General features: G+C 43.2%; 1 protein-coding gene across 2 annotated transcripts in view; it reads right to left on the bottom strand.

Annotated features, from left to right (window-relative positions):
- Positions 1-14322, bottom strand: part of SHPRH (SNF2 histone linker PHD RING helicase) — a 60107-nt gene extending 45785 nt beyond the window's left edge. For both annotated transcript variants that reach the window (XM_068400984.1, XM_068400993.1), the window contains exons 1-5: positions 14213-14322; positions 11330-11996; positions 10799-10928; positions 773-991; positions 374-452 (exon numbers count right to left, since the gene is read on the bottom strand). In XM_068400984.1, coding sequence (XP_068257085.1) covers positions 374-452; positions 773-991; positions 10799-10928; positions 11330-11965 — 1064 coding nt within the window. In that variant the 5' untranslated portion in view covers positions 11966-11996; positions 14213-14322. The remainder of the gene's footprint in view (positions 1-373; positions 453-772; positions 992-10798; positions 10929-11329; positions 11997-14212) is intronic.
- Between the last annotated feature and the right edge of the window lie 2896 nt (positions 14323-17218).

The raw sequence follows: 17218 nt of genomic DNA, 5'->3' as shown, positions 1-17218 counted from the left end.
ATAAAAGACATTATACTGCCTCCTTCCTTTAGATTTTAAAAACATGGCACCAGAGAGTTGAAGCCTCCAATGCTCTATTTTAAAAAAATGTTAATCTTAAACCCACAAATTTGCATGGAAATTGAAAAAAAAAAAAACAGCTTTAAGAATTACGTCTTCAACTCAAGATTTACATATTTACCTGTGCATTATATACTCCAGTTTGCCTTTTTTTTTTTCAAATTAAAGATATCACTGTTCTAATTCTTTAGTTGCTAACTGAAAAACAACAGTTATGAATTATCTTACATCCTCTAGATAAAAGCTGCCAATAAGGTTTTCACGAACTACAGCCTTGAGGTGTTCTCAGAAAGAGATAACTATAAAAACATACCAGCCAGTAAATGGATTATAGTAGATTTTTACTCCATCCAGAGTGACAACCTCCCGCCACAAGAAGTGCAGTGCATTTTCTACAGAGAAAGAGTTCTTGTTACTATTATGAGGTTTCTCTAAAAACAGCACACTGCTTCGAATTGCTCAGCCTGACTGTGACATTTATAGACTAAAAGCAGATGTTTACCTCCACAGTGCTTCATGACCAACAAGATATATCAACTGCTGTTCAGCAAAGTTTAGTTTATCATTTAGTGAACTAACCAAACAACAGCTTTTACCAAAATAGTAATGAAATAATTAACAAAGCTTCTAATCAAACAGCAAGAAAACATTTCTGCTGACAATACGATGCCACTTTCCTCAATTACTGAGTCTTCCAGACCCATATACTTGCCACCACTTGGAGTGCTTGTGAGGTTCTCTCGGTGAAGCATCCAGTTCACAGCCTCCCTTTGGTACGGCCTCAGAATAGGAATTAATGCAGGATGCTGCACATCCTCTCTCAGTAACTGGATATCCTGCTGATGGGTATGCCTCACAAAGTCATAAAGCTCTTCAATATTTTGTCGCTCTAGTTCCGTGTCAGATTCTTCCTCATCTTCCTCCAGCTCATCTGCATACACCAAGCCATTCAAGACATGCATTATCAATCAACTTTGGTCAACATTTCAGTAAATTTTGCAGCAACACATCTACCTAACATATGACAGCAAGCAAAGCAAGACATCATTTAAACATATGTCATGACTGCACCTGACTCAGCTAGCAGCAGTAGGAAACAATGAGCACTACTTTCCTGAAAGTTAAGATTAACATGCTATAGCGATCACTGAGGTATACGTAATCAGCAAAGCTCTTCCTTTAGAATTTAGGGACAGAATGACAAGACCTTATTTATTTGATAGAGACTTTCCACTAAACACTTCCAACTGATATAGAACCACAAATAACTCACATTTCAGATTTAAATGTTAACATGGGTCGATGATATTATAGAAGGGGGAAAAACACAGTGGGTTGTCAAGGATTTGTACATTTTTCATGAAATAAAGCCTTTCTTGATAAAATAACATATTTTTAAAAAACCCAGGAGGCTCTATTCAGTGAGCTTTCATGCTGGATAAGAAAATTGTAGCAGCAGGACAACACGAAATTCTCACCACTTGCATCACTGCAAAAAATCAGACAAGGCATACTTCTAAATTAAAATCCCACCTAAATCTATCTAAAAATTCAGTTTCTCTGATAGGATTCTATAATCAAGTATTCTACTTAATTCCTTCACTGACTGAACTAAAGTTCTGCTATTGCATTTGCAGTAGAACCTTCCAGTTTTATCTGTATGGCAGTTTCCAAGTTGCTGTATAAGAATATCTACATCAATGAAAATGTAATCTTTTCCCCCTTTATTCTAAATTAATGAAGAACTTGTTGCTTCACATTTAGTATTAAAAAAAGCCATACAAAGACCAAAAAAACTCTTCTTTGTACAAGCACTTTATTATTCTTAAGAAAACTGAAGGAGAATGGTATATGGTAAATGCTATTGCCATGCTACTCTATAGTTCCATGACACTATGGGAAAATAAACTCCGAAACATTTACCATTCATTAGAACAAATATACGAATAGCAATTAAACAGACATTTTAGTCTTTTTTTCTTAATTTTAATTATAAAGACTATGGGTTTTTCATACTAAGAAAGCAGCTAGCTGGATCTATAGATGATCTAAGCCTGTGTGTTCACTGAAGTAACATGCAATGTTATACAGCAGATACAGGATAAAACGAGCTGTTAAAGCAAACAAAAGAAATCTCTGAAAACAAATTCCTCAAAAAAGTGGTTAACTCTACAATTAATATTCAAAACTCATGAAGCTTCTGCATATTAAATATTTTGTCACTCTCTTGCAGATTCATTAATACATCTATCCTATGCTTGCTATAACTTGAGATGGATTCCTGCCACAAAGTCTCAAAACCATCTATAAGGACATTAACACGATGAGTACATTGAGGAAAACAAACATACAAAAATTAAATGTAGGGATAGAGACGAAATGTCTCTTATTTGTGTAAATCCTTGTGCGCAACTCCATCAGCACAAGCATTTGCTCATCAATGGGGAGAACAAGAAGCCTCATCTTGGAACACTGTTGTGTAATAGAGTTCATTTTAGATGGATGTTGACAAGTGTTAAAATACATAATTACATGCAGTTTTACAAAAATTTCAATTAATTCTGTTTAAAAAACAGGTGAAATTCAAACATAGACTCAATTGTTAGAAATGGAAATCAATTTACGCCTCTTAAGAAGAATGCATTCATTGGTGCAGAATCAAGACTACATTATTATTTTGTGCTAAATCAAAAAGTATGTGCTGAAAAACTGTCAGAAAATGTAACTGGTTTCACAGTGTGTAACCGCCTGGAGTCTTCCCTCCCAAATCTTTTCCATTTCTGTGATCAGCCTTATTTCTGGATTTGGAGCATAGCATAATGCGTGCTATGGGCTTATATAGTGGTTTAATGAGCCTGTTTTTTTTTTTTTAATACTTTCAGGACAATTCTTTACCTTTTATTTTGTTTGACTGACACTGAGCACTAAGTTGATGAATTTACTAAACCATACACCTACCTACGGAACTGCAACCTTAGTTGCAACAGTTGGCAAAGAAGCCATAATTTTTTTCTAATGTGAAGTAAGGATTTTTTTCTTCTGCATGGCTTTATATTTATCTATACTGAATTTGCACCTAATCTCCACTTCATTACCTAATCTGCTTGCAAGATTTCAGCTGTTCTTCATCTGTATTATGCTGAAGAATACATTTAAAGTTTGTTCATGATACCATCTCACCAACTACTGTATTTCCCAAAACACTAGGAATACATTAAGCTGCACATGCCTTTGTAGGACTTGCCGGTGATCTTCAGACACATTAACAACTGTTTATTTCTATTCTCCACACCCTCTATTTTACTTAGTCATTTAGATGGCATTCGTTGGCACAGAATCAATACTATATTATTATTTTACACCACATCAAAATATACATGCTGAGAAATGGTCAGAAAATTTACCAGTTGGCAACACAGCTCCTTTATGAACCTGAGCTGGTTGCATGGCTTCTGAAAAGGTAAGGTAAAGCAAAACAACCCAAACAATCAGGCCCACATTCTTGCTCCAGTTAGTTTGAGGGGCATGTCTTCCCTTTCAGAAGCTATATTGCCTCTTCACCTGTAAGCTACACTCAACCAGGCAGTCCATAAAAATCTATCCTTTAGTGTACGGAGGACAAATGTCCCAAGTTCCAGCAGAAAGTTCTTCTGGATCTCAAAATAGGTCGCTGTTCACTTTGTCCATAAACAATCTCTTTCCTCAACTCTTCCACAACGAGAAGGTGTGCAGAATAGAAAATTGTGCTTCCTGCTATAGCATCTTTGAGCACTCTTTTATATGCCTTAGTCATCTCAAGTCCATGAAGTCTCTGGCAGATATTCTGCTTCTAACGTATTTATGATAACGTATTTCTCCTAATGCACTTAAAAACATTACTATTTTCAATATCTTAAACTATTTATTCTTCAGACTTCTTTTTTTGACCAGCTTTATTGTGCTTTTAAACGTAAAAAGACAAATTTGCTTCAGTCAGATTACTTCAGTTTTTTGAACGATTTCTTCTTATGCACAATATCTTCCCTTTCCCACATAGTTATACTGGCCCTTCTCTTGTTATATCTCAAGTCTTTTCTGACAGTTGCATGTTTGTTCTTTGCAGCAGGCATGGATGTACAGGTTTTATTATTAGCTTGAAGAAGGGGAAGACGAGGGCGCGGCTCACAGGTGCTGGGCGACGGTCCAGAGTAACGACACCATCTCAATATGAGTATGGAAGTTCTCCTTTATTACAAGGGTGCACAGAGTATATATAGCCTTTAAGCAGAGCGCACGCTGATCACGCATCCAAGCCCGCGTTCTGATTGGCTTATGCTAAAAAGTTATATCTTGCAGGTGCAGCATTCTTTCTTATTTTTCAACTTCCCCCATATCTTGTTGGTCTCATACCCAAGGCCCTTGTTCTGTATTATGATTGGCTAGTTCATCACCACCCCATTACCACCCCCTGGACATGCCTGGACATAGCTCGTTCAGTACGTGACCACTGTCCTGTGGGAACCCCACAAATCCCCCTTTTTGTTTTTTGAACGAGCTATGTCCTGTCTCATCCTTTTTGTCTTTGTTTCTTACTTAAACCCGGTTCCCTGTGTCTCGCAGACCCCAGTCAGAGAATCCCAGCCTTGGTTACCCATAAATCCTGCTCTCTGTTGTTGTGCCAAAAAGGCTGTATTGACCATTCGTTGCACAGTTCTCTGCAAATATGCAAACAAACAGGGTAACACAAGTAGGATAATGCCTATTATAAACATTCCCATAAGCAGACTCTATCTACAAAACATGCAGTTTGCTTCAGAACATACTGTTATTCTCTGTTATTCTAGCTGAAAGGAAAATTACTGACAGGAAAGCTGATTCTGTTTAAAGGTAACACAGAGCAGGCCTTTTAGAGCCTACTCTGAGGCCTACTCTTGCTAAACTGTTGCTAAACCATCCGGTATCAATTTCCCCCTTTGGAAGCAGTTAGATTTATTATCTCACTACCTCCATACACTTTTCTCAATGATTGTCTTAACACAACCCACGTACTCCTGTGCCTGTAGAGACAGAAGCATAACCTCGACCCATTAGTAATAGTTCCCCTGGTCCTAACCACTCGTTAGTACCTGGTTCCCTATACCACACTTTGCCTTTGTTTTGCACATAGCTTGCTCCCTGTCGAACTGCCTCCCAATGTATTACAATTGGGGGTCGCTCCTTATCTCCTGCTAAAGTTAAATGGTTAAGTACGTAAACAGCTTTTGCAAGTCTCTCAGAAGGTTCAGTTTCCTCTCCCCCTTTTTGTTTTTGCAGAAGCTCTTTCAATGTACTATGAGCATGTTCCACAATCGCCTGACCCGTAGGCGAATGAGGAATCCCGGTGACATGTGTAATACCCCATAGTTGACAAAATTGACAAAAAGTTTATGAACAGTATGCTGGTCCATTATCAGTCTTAAGTTGTTGTGGAACCCCAAGACTCGCAAACAAAGCAAGTAAATGTCGTTTGACATGACGACCTGTTTCTCCAGTTTGTGCTGTTGCCCATATTACATGTGAAAACGTATCAACAGATACATGAACATATTTGAGCCTTCCAAATTCTGCAATGTGAGTAACATCCATTTGCCACAGTTGCAACGCACACAACTCTCAAGGATTTACCCCATCCCAATTCCCATGCCAATTTTCTGACAACTAGGACAAACACTAACTAATTCACGTGCTTGTGCCATGGTGAGCTGAAACTGTTTCGCTAGCATTTTCGCTGATTGATGAAAGAATTGACGGGATAGGCGCGCTTGTTCAAATAGATTTGGTGATATTTGCGTATAGGACACAAGTGTGTCTGCTTTATTATTTCCAATGCTCAAACCTTGATCAAATTGATGACTACGAATGTGAGTGACAAAATAAGGTACCTCTCTGAGGTTTATTGCTTGATGCAACTGTAGCAAAATGGTGTAAAGTCGCATATTCTTCACTGGTCGTATAAAAGCTCTTTCAATTCGATTTACAATGCCTGTTGCATAAAGAGAGTCTGTTACAATATTTACAGGTAAGTCCTTCCATTTTATAAAGACCTGGTATATTGCAAAAAGTTCAAGTGTCTGCAATGAGTCCTCAGTTTGTCCTGAGAACTTGTAATGTTTCCATTGTCCATCCTCTTGCCAGGTAATAACTGCTGAATGTGATCGCTTTCCTGCATCAGTAAAAACAGTTAGTCCAGTTACAGGTATCTCTGATCTGATAGGTTGTTCTTCCCAATCCTGTTTGCAAATAAACTGTAGCTTTTTATCTTTTGGTAAATGTGTTAATAATTGTCCAGTAAAGTCCTGTAAGGCCATTTGAAAAATAGTTGACTGATTTGTTAACCACTGTAGATATTCCTTCCTGATAGGTAAATAGATAACATCTGAGTCTAGTCCGGTAATGTCTGTAATTCTTTTACGCACTTTGATAAGCAATTGTGCTATTGCTTCCACTCTAGTCACAATATTTCGAGCATCACTGTGTGACAAATGAAATTGTCGTCACAGTGCCCGATGTCCTTGATGAAAAAACTCATGTGACATACGTGCCTGCTGTTTAATATCCGGCACCTGCACCAAAGAGTCCACTCGAGCATTGCCTTCTGCAATAAACCCAGGCAAATTAGTACGATTTCTTACATGTAAAACATAAAACAATGCAGTTCGGATTTGAATTTCTTGCCACAGAGCTCGCAGCAATTCAAAAACACACTGATTACATATATGCTCTATAACAGATCTATTCAATTGCTTTACAATGCCAGCCACATATGCTGAGTCAGTAACCAAATTAAAGGGAATGGGAAAATTCTGAAATACTTCTAATACAGCTCATAATTCTACCACCTGAGGTGAACCCTTTTTTTTTTTTTTTTTTTTTTAATACCATAGATTCCCACTTGCTGTCAGAATACCAGACAAGGCCTGCCTTGCCTGTTTTCCCAGATCCATCTGTAAAAATGGTAATTCCATCCACGGGAGTGTCTGTACACCACACTCCCGTGGCAATTGGAAATTCCGCACTCAACAACCTGTCCCGAGAAATTCTCCACGGCTGTTTGCAAAGCAAAGCTATTAGCCATACACCACTCAAAATACTGAGCTGCAATAGGAACGGTTAGTGATGCAGGATCTCTGGCCACAAGCTCCCGACAACGCATCCGTCCTTTGATGATAATCTGTGCCAATAGCTCTGTAACGAATCTGATCATTCTGAATTCCATTGACCAATTATAGCATACAGAATTTGCCTATCAAACAAAGTGATAATTTGTATTTCCTGATTCAAATCAATACAATGTACAAATTTGGAATGTAGCCTGCTTTCTACTTCTGTAATCAGTTGCTGTACTTCTGCAGTAGTCTGTCGTGGTGCTGTTAAATTTGTGTCCCCTGCTAACAATTGGAATAGAGGCTGCAATTGTGACGACGCAAGCCCCAAGTACGGCCGCAGCCATAACTTGAGCCTTATGTTCCACATTTGCACTCGTTCTAAAACGGGCTGGCCTGTAGTATGTGCGTTACATCCTGCGCTCCCTGCGGTTCGGGCTGCGAGTTGACTGCTTAGGCCTGGAACTGGTTGGGAAGATTCATTTGTGTCAGCACACAGCTCCTCCCTGCGTTCTTTCTCCAGTTTCCCTGCACTCTGCAGCTGGTTGTTATCAGCTGACCTTGAGCATTATACTTAGACCTGCACAGCTTCACAAAATGCCCTAGCTTCCCACAGCAATGACACATCAAAACAGAGTTATCTCTCCCACTCAGCTTCAACTTTTTAAGGCAGTTTTTCTTAAAGTGACCTTCCTGTTCGCATGTATAACAACGATGAACTACCTTAACTGCCGACACAAAAGTTTTTGCTAAATGCTCCATCTGAAACGTCGTGGTTCCTACTTTCCCACAACCATCCATCAGCTCAGTTAAGGTGGGGTTATGATTCGCCATCCCTGCAACAACTTTCCTGCAGTCCTCATCTGTGTTGTCCCTTGCTAACTGTAGTAACAATGCTTCTTTTACAATTTTCCAATCTAATGGTTGCCAAATATTTCTTCCCTCAGGACCCGCACCCACAATCACCGGATATGCTTGTGGAATTATAACTCCTTCTAATAACGCATCTCGAATGATCCCTTTCCATTTCACTCCTCTCCCCTCTTCCCCTGTATACGCGGGCGGACGCTGACTCTCTCCCCCACCTCCCACATAACCAGATGGACGCAAACCTCCCCCCCCACCCTGATCCAAAGGTGGGGTAGGGAGTTGTAAAGGAGGTTGAGGTGGCCCTAATACTTGTCCCGAACACAGAGGGGGGTTTGGGGGAGACATAGTCACGTGTCCCGAGGTGTTGGTTGAACGGTGCTGCTGCAATTCCGTCTTTAATTCTTCCAGTCGTCTACCAAGCTCTGTCATGTCAATTTCGTGTCCATTTCGTGATAGTAACAGTCCTTTAAGTCCTTGTGACTCTGGTACTGCTGACTCCGTAAATGGCGACTTTAACGGTGGTCGTTTAGCGCCGGAATGTGAACTTTGTTCAACAGACTCAGGAAACGGCGAATCCGGTAAAGGTGGATACGAAGTAGGTTTATTCTCCTTCTTGTCCTCCTGCTCAGCCTCATCCGTAGAGAGATCAATGAGAGGAGGAGGGGGGTTTCGGAGGGGGTTTCGGCCAAGTCTCCTGTTCAGCGTCTGAATCAATTAGTCCAAATCGAGTTAGTGTTTTAGGGCGCACTACCGGTTCTGATGGATCTGTATCTGTTTTACTCACTCCCCGCTCCTCGGCTTTTTTCGGAGCTGTCCGTACCAACGGCGATAAAGGAGCTGCCACTGGTACAGCCACCCGGGCCGTGGGAGGTTTTGGTCCCGCAAATAGCGAGGTAGTAGTAGGCGCCTGCGGTCCTAAAGCCATAAAAGCTGTATGAGTGACTTCTCTCTCTGCTTTTATTCCTTTTAACGCTTCGCTAACCCGCCTCCATGTAGCAGACAATTTAAAGGCTTCCTTATCACCACTTGACACCGCATTCCAGAGAGAGTCACCAATCTTCTCCCATAAAGGCACTTCAAAGACATCATTAAAGGTTGTAAAATGTCCTAAATCTTTTGCCCAGAACAGCAACTGCTTTAACGCAGCTTCGTCGTATTTAATTCCTCTCTCAGAGAGTATACGTTGGAGGAGTTTCACCACTGTCACTTCTGTCTTGGTCAGGGTAGACCCCATCCCCGCTGTCACAATTCCTCTCTTAGAGAGAATACTGGCGAGTAACGCGGCTGCAGCTTCTGTCTCCATAGCTGCTCCTTGTACTCTGGGAGCCGAGTGGCGCCAACTCAACCAGTGTCTGCTCTGCCTTCCTTGACCCAAGCAGCACCACTCCCAGCCGTCCTTTTCCCAGCACCCTCCAAAAGTTTCTGCTTACCGTAGTTGTGGAACCAAGCTCGCGGCGGGAAGGACTGATTTCCGATCCGTTGAAACCGTCCTCTGCTACCAGTTGAAGAAGGGGAAGACGAGGGCGCAGCTCACAGGTGCTGGGCGACGGTCCAGAGTAACGACACCATCTCAATATGAGTATGGAAGTTCTCCTTTATTACAAGGGTGCACAGAGTATATATAGCCTTTAAGCAGAGCGCACGCTGATCACGCATCCAAGCCCGCGTTCTGATTGGCTTATGCTAAAAAGTTATATCTTGCAGGTGCAGCATTCTTTCTTATTTTTCAACTTCCCCCATATCTTGTTGGTCTCATACCCAAGGCCCTTGTTCTGTATTATGATTGGCTAGTTCATCACCACCCCATTACCACCCCCTGGACATGCCTGGACATATGTGGATGTGCCTGTTCAGTATGTGACCACTGTCCCGTGGGAACCCCACATTAGCTCTTCCTTTTAGCTTCTCTTTAGCAGGTTCCCTAATTTTTTATACAATTCTGCCTTTTGAAATTAAGTACAATTGGGGGGTGGGGTGTGTTAGGCTTCTGTTGCTTCTGCAAAAATACTGAAACTCAACATAATATAGTCACTGCTATTGAGTCAGTCTTCAACTAACACTCTGAATCAATCCTACACTCGGGAACAAGACTAAGGCTGTTTTTTTAAGAGTCTCCTAAGGCATCACACCATAAAGAGGTCGTTGATCACCCTAAAAATCTCTATCACTGCTGAGTATAATCTGGCAAACAGATCTTCAATTCCAAAATTATGACAAGGCCCTTGTTTGTAATTTCGCAGTGGTGTATTCTTATAACTGTCCGAAAGATGCATTTTGTAGTAGTTTACATTACAACTGCTTTACAATAGAAACCATACAGAAATTCTGTTGCTACAGTTGTGTGTTTGGCACCAAACTAGGAAAGAAGCTTTCCAAATTTAATTCCTGGTTCTTTTGAACAGTTCCTGTGCAACTCAGACAAGTTACTGTAGATCTGTTCAGACAACCCACATGAATCAGTGAAAATTGTATTCACTCCCGAAAACGGTAAGGACTCAAACTTTTATGTGCCTCAGTGCCTTATCTGTAGAGAAGGAATATTATCACCTGTAATTTGACCATAATGAGCGTATGATTAACAGTCAGGTAATAATATGGAGAGAATTACCTAATAATATTACCTTGAAAATAAAGTTGCTTTAGATGGCAGGAATAACTTAGTATTTTCCCTTACATTTAAAACTACTAAAAAAAGACAGACTTTAATAACAAAAATTATTCATCAATGTTCAACTGAACTGCTTTACCTGGAATTAAAAAACTATAGAACTTTTCCATGAGTTTTTGAATCAACTGATTAGCTTTTTTGGGTCTTCCACCTCCATCACTGAGAAACTCTGGTTTACTTAGCGCAGCTTCCAGAAGGTAAATTCCAACCTGTGAAATGGTTATACAGTTAATAATTTAATTAACTGTTAGAATGACAACACTATTATAAACAGAAGAGTATGAAAATAATAACAGTGCTTTGAAAGTGAGCAGATGTAGGCAGATATAATAAATCTACTAAAATCACCATATAGAGGATACAGTACATTGCAGCTAAAAGCTTCTTTTGATTCTTTCAGGTAATGCATTACTAACGGTGCAACGGTAAAAAGAAATTTTTAGGAAAAAACACACTGAAAACATTTACATAAGCATGTAGAAACTATGTATGTCCATCACGTTATAAAAATATATGGTAGCTGCCAGACTTCATTGTTCAGAGGTTTTTATTTTATATTTCAAACAAAAAAGAATAACTTTGAAAATGCAAAACAAATATGAACCCATACCTTTAAAGCTTCAGCTTCTCCAGGTCTTTGATAAAGTCCAATTATCTTTTTCTTTTGCAACCATCTCAAGCCTTCCAATATTTCACTACCTAAAGTTGGTTCCACCAAAATACATTGTTCATAAGCACCTAGGTATTCTTTTGTTTCATTACTGTACTCTTCTTCACTTCTTTCATGAACACAGACCTGCAGGCGATCATCAGAGTCTCCTCTCAAAGTAAAGCTCCTTTCATGGAATTTGTCAGTTAGAATTTGCTCAGAAAGAAGATGAAGAGCAAATTCTCCCAACAAAGCTTTCCAAGACCCATCTTCACGGTATGGCAAGACTATAATATTTAGCTGTACCGACACCGAAGTCAAGATGGAATAAGAGTCTTCTTCATCGTTAACTGTCAAAACCTTAACAGATTTTGAGCCACTGCCTTCTTTTTGAATGAGATCTTCATCAGTGCTATCGTCGTTTATAACAATCAAGGATGCAGAAGTGCTTGGACCTGGAATGTGGTCCTCATTAGTCATTTCATCATCTAATGTTATCACCTCATTTCTCCGGTCCTCGTGCATATTCCAGCAGAGCTTTTTCTTTTGCTCCTCATCTATTTTTGATGGAGGTGCATGTTTTCGACGACTACTCATTTTGTCGTTTTCTCAACAGTATTTTTAGTCTCTGCGAGATTAAGTAAATTAGTCAGCAATGATTATTATAAAATCAAATGCCCACACTGAAGTTTCACTGTGCAGTAGCTACTAAACTTGCAAAGGGTTTGGACACAGACATATGCACTAAGAAATCTGTTAAAACAGACTTAGTTTTACAGAGTCTCTCCTGTCCCTGTGCCATCACACAAAGCTGGACATGAAGCATTTGCCTTGTACTGTATGTTATCATTTTGCCAGACAGCTACAGACAGAGATCCACAAGCACGTTACATTCCACAGCTGTTACTCAGAATCTTGTGGGACAGATATAGAACGAGAACCAGTGGAATCCCTCAAAGGCGGGGGTGGAGGGAGACAGCAAAAGAAACTCCACAAACAAAAGTGCAGGAGGTACAGGAGATTCGGGGGCAGGTGTGAGGAAAATACACATACAAATTTCTTCCTTTCTTTCAAAGCCTACATTGAGATGGAACTTTAAGCAAACTTGACACAGGGCTAGTCTGAAACTGTCATTACATAAAATATGGTTTAGAGCCTAAGCTATCAAGTTCTGCCCTTAGAAGCCTCTAATGACCTTCCTACTGGTATTGAATACTTCATTTTCCCAAGAAACTGTGCATCCTGGGACTTGAATATACAAAGTGCTTGCAGAGGAGCCCTTACTTATTCTACTGTGCATTTCAGTGGGACCAATCAGCAAACTAAATGCACAGTCTTACTGATTTTGACTAACTGCAAATCTAAGTTAAGACACACGTCCAACTCCTTCACTGAACCTGGGCAGTGAACAGACTTTGTGGATAAAATACTGGAAAATAAAGTATACATGCTAAGCAATACACATGAAGAAGCAGATTATGGAATATTAGACCCATCTGGGAAACTAATAACTACATACTCAAAACTACATGCTCATACTTAAATACTCAAACAAGTAGCAACCTTTTTTAAAAAAATACTGTTTTTATAAGGAGCCTGAACACAGCAATAGATTTATGACCTCATATTACAACACTGTCTTTGCCAGACAAGCAGACTGGAAAATGTTCAGATGTCTATGTCAATTCAGCTTCTGCATACAACTTTCGAAGAAATATAGGAAGATGAGAGACAAATATTCTAAGCTACTAAATCCAGTGTCCCACATCCTAATATTAAAAGGGTTTATGCTGGAACAGGGTAGAATGCCTAGAATTCTGAAAAATTTTAAAAGGGACTGAAAAAAAAAAAACCCAAGCAAAAAACCCCAAACCAAAACAAACAAAAAAAACCCCAAACAAACCCTAAATGTTATAGTTCATGAAAAGTCAAAATAAATATACAGGAATATACAAATCTTGTTGCTTTTCAATTTCAAACACAACAGAATTAGGGAAAGGAAACATATGAGTTTTTCAAAATAATACTCAGGCACAGAGCGCTGCCGACAGCAAACCCCGTAACAATGCACGTCAACCAAGGAAAGGGGGATTCCCGCATCGCCAGGTCTGCACGCGTACCCCAACTTCAGCATCACACTCTGATGTACAGAGAGATCGTATTTCTGTTTAAAACCCCCACGGCCAGGAGACGGCCGTGTCTACAACGCGAAGCAACAAACCTGCCCACAGCAGCACATGCAGTAACCTGTGCCGGTCCGGAGCGGTAACACAGCGCCCGGCCAACGGTACCCCGGGGCCTGCCCAGCGGCCGCGCACCAACGCCACACCGAGCCGCCGGCGGCAGTGTCCCCCCGGTGCCACTGCCTCCCCCCGCCCCGTCGCCAGGACGCGGGCAGGTCTCGTCGCCCCTAACGAGGAAAGTTACTTGAAACTCGGAGAGGAAGGGCCAGCAGCGGACAAGTGTACTCCCAGCAATCGGTACTTCACCGCCCGCCACACCTGCTTACCGGAGCGGCCAAAGGCTGCGGCTCGCCTGCCCACCGCCGCAAGCGGCCCGTCAGGCCAGCCGAGAAACAAGCAGCCAGCCCGGGGCACCCACCGCTCCCCAGGGGCACTCGCACAGGCCCCCGGGCCGCCCAGACCCGCCGCGGCCACACCACCGCCCCGCAGCAAGGCCGCCCCGCCACGTTACGGCCAGTAGGTCGCCAGGGGCGCAGGGCGAGCCCGCAGGCACACTGGCCGGCCACCGCCCTCCCGAGCCCGGCGGGCGGCCCCTCGCTGCGGCCCCTGGGGCCGCGCAGGTGAGGGGAGGGGGGAGCAGAGCCAACCACCACCAACGTACCGAGGGGGTGACGCCACTGCGGCTGCCCTGGCGGCCACGGCTCCTTCCCCGCGCGGGGCAGCGGGGGGCTGGCGGGAGCTCCAGACCCCTCCGCCGCTGGCAAAGTCGGAAGGACCTCCCGGGCGGTGGGCGGGCACGGGGATGCGCGCGCACCCGCCCCGGCCCGGCCAGCGACCAATGGGATGTGAGGAAGGTGACAGTTCTCCCCGCCCCCCTGCGCCAGCGGAAAAAACAACGGGAGGACGAGGGGCAGCGCAGGCGCAGACGTTGCTCCGTGGGCAAGGGGGCGGGGAAAACGCTGTTCGCCCTCAGGGGGGCGTGGCCGAGGGAGGCTCAAGAACGAGGCTGTAACGTCATTGTCGGCGTGCGCAGGCGCGGTGGCAGCGGCTGAGGGTTGGTGGGTCTGTGTGTTCGGCTGCGGCTGCGGGGGTTGGCCCGTCTTCCCTAGGCAGAGCCTTCTGGCGTAATGAGGCAGGCGGGGGGAACGGGCTAGGTAATGCCCGTGAAGAACGAGGCTGGAGGGTATTGGGTAGGTTAAAGCCCCTCATCGGGTTCGTGAGGTGACTCAGGTCGTTACAGCAAGTGTTCGTGTGAGGGGTGATGGAAGAAAGTCCACTTGGGGAGAAACTAAAGAAAACCTTCTGGCTCGAGTGACTTTAAGCACGAGTGCTCGCACCAACAGTGCTTGCGTACTTTTGCTTTGAGAGTCTTACCGGGTTTAGAAGCTGTGGTGGGGCAGAGGAGGTGCAGTCTTGTTTCTGTGGCCAATCACACGTGGGGAAAGGTGACACCAAGGAATGACTTCTCAAAGTAGTGGCGATGGTGGAAACCGTGATGCAATCCATGAGGTGAAACTGTTGAGGCACACAAAGGTCCGTTAAGTCATGTGACAACAGTGATTTAAACTGGATTTCCAGGCAATTACCACCACAAAATGGCAAAATTAGTCCAATGAATTTTTAACTACAAGTATCACTTCACTAAAAACTATGAAAACATTCACCTTTTTGTGAAATATGCAAAACCACACTTGGGGACTTGAAATGGCTGTAAATAAATCGGAAACCCATTTACAATAAGAAGGTGGGGGGTTTTTTCTTCTAGCAATGCTTTCAACCATTTGGTAGTATTAGTCTTTACAAATTAATTCATTACTTCACTGCGTCTGATTTTCCACCATTTTCAGCCCTTTTGGAAGGGTGAGGCCCCTGTGGGTTCAGTGGAGCTGCTCAAAACCATGGTGTGCAGAAGTGAAGGGAGCCTTCAGAGTGTTGGCCCTTATGCTGTGGTGGTTTGGCTGTTTTAATTCACAATGTTTAGTTTGCTACATGAGCATTTGGCATTCCTATATGAAAATTCACTTAAAAATTATCACTCAGTCCTACGTTACATCAGTAAATTACTGCAGAACAGAGACAAAAGGCAACACACTCTAGTGTATGTTGCTAACTGGAATAATACCAACAGAGGGGATGAAGAGTGAGCAAACCTGTTTTGTGGGGAAGTTCCCGGGCCCGTGGCTGGACAGGGCTGTGAGGAGCTTTAGACCAGCCCTTCTGCAGCGTCAGTGGGGCAGGGGCTGATGGCCCTGGGGGCTGACATGGGGTCCGGGGCCCTGGGGAGCCAGTCAGGGACAGTCAGGGCTGGTGGTGCCCTGAGGATGCTGATGCTGGTGAGTATTTGCTGGCGCTGCAAGCACAGCTTTACTGCTAGCAAGTTTTCTGGCAACTGTATGAAGAAATTGTTGGGGAGGTGGCAAAAGAGCTAGTTTTGCTCGAAGTGTGAGGAAGTCCTATTAGTTCAAAAAGCTTAAGGCCAGAGCTGGATCACCCTGGGGGCAGCTCACCACATGTCCCCACGCTCTGATCCCACCCCCAGTGATCCATGCCTCTGTCTGTGCTGTGTCCTGACACGCTGAGTCTGTGCATTACAGCCTGCGCTGCCAAGCCAGTGGCTTGGAGTTGCCTTGGGAGGCTTTCTGTCTTCCCCCTAATAAGGAGGTCTTGTTAAAAGATCCTCCTTTTTTTTTTTAAATGGAGACCTTTTATTTCTGGATGTGCCTTTTGGGATTTAGCTGTTGATACAATCAGTAAGATACTGAGCAGTTGAAGTTTTGTACTTCTCTAGGAATTTTTGCAGCTACCATGTTTCACTCCCACCTCCTGGCAGGCAGCCATATGCCTGAATAAGCTGCTTCCTTTAAAAGGATGATGCCCAGGTTCACATTGCAAGATGTGAACATCATATTTTCCCATCCCGAACTGGCTCTCTCAATGACAGGAGTCAGGGCAGCCAGAGGACAGCAACTCCCATCATGGTTACTGAGGTGAGGGGGTCATAAAAGTGGTATGCTATCAGTCTGGGGCAGTGTGAATCCCCCCACGTGGGACCTCAAATGTGAGACTCCTCATGTAAGTGTCCTGCACCTGCTGGTGATGACCTGATGCTGGGAGAAAGTCCCACCAGTGACTGCTGCTTGACTTCTTCCACGTCATGAAGTCTGGGCTCTACCAACAATGGGAAACAGGAAAGAAAAGGGAAGTCTGCCAGGTGGAACGATCTCCCTTGCCCGCAGTCTCTAACCAACGGTACTTGGGAGTATGGGGAATATAGACTTCACCTTGTCCATTGCGGATCACTTGCCTTTTTATTTTGGGTTTGGATGGCTCTGAAGAAAGGCCTCTGGTGTTAAGCTTCCCCAGGAATACTAGCACCAGTGGCAATGCATTGCATGACAGTCCAATTATTGTGACGAGAGACTCAAGAGGTATGTCAGGCCTGTGCCCTTATAAAGGGTGTGGAGGGGTCATCACAGACATGAGTGAAACAGAGAGAAACAGAAAAGGTTTCCAGATTCTTGACATGCTGAAGATCAGTCCTGCTTAAATGCAGACAGCACAGCTCCTTCCAAAAGGCCTTAGATACACTACAGGCTGTGCCACTTGCCCAGGAACTAGCCTGTATCCACTGGCATGCCTGATAGAGGCTACACAGGTGTAGCCTAAA

This window comes from Nyctibius grandis, chromosome 1 (assembly GCF_013368605.1).
Source record: "Nyctibius grandis isolate bNycGra1 chromosome 1, bNycGra1.pri, whole genome shotgun sequence".
NCBI lineage: Eukaryota > Metazoa > Chordata > Aves > Nyctibiiformes > Nyctibiidae > Nyctibius > Nyctibius grandis.
This window is presented reverse-complemented; position numbering and strand designations above follow the sequence as displayed.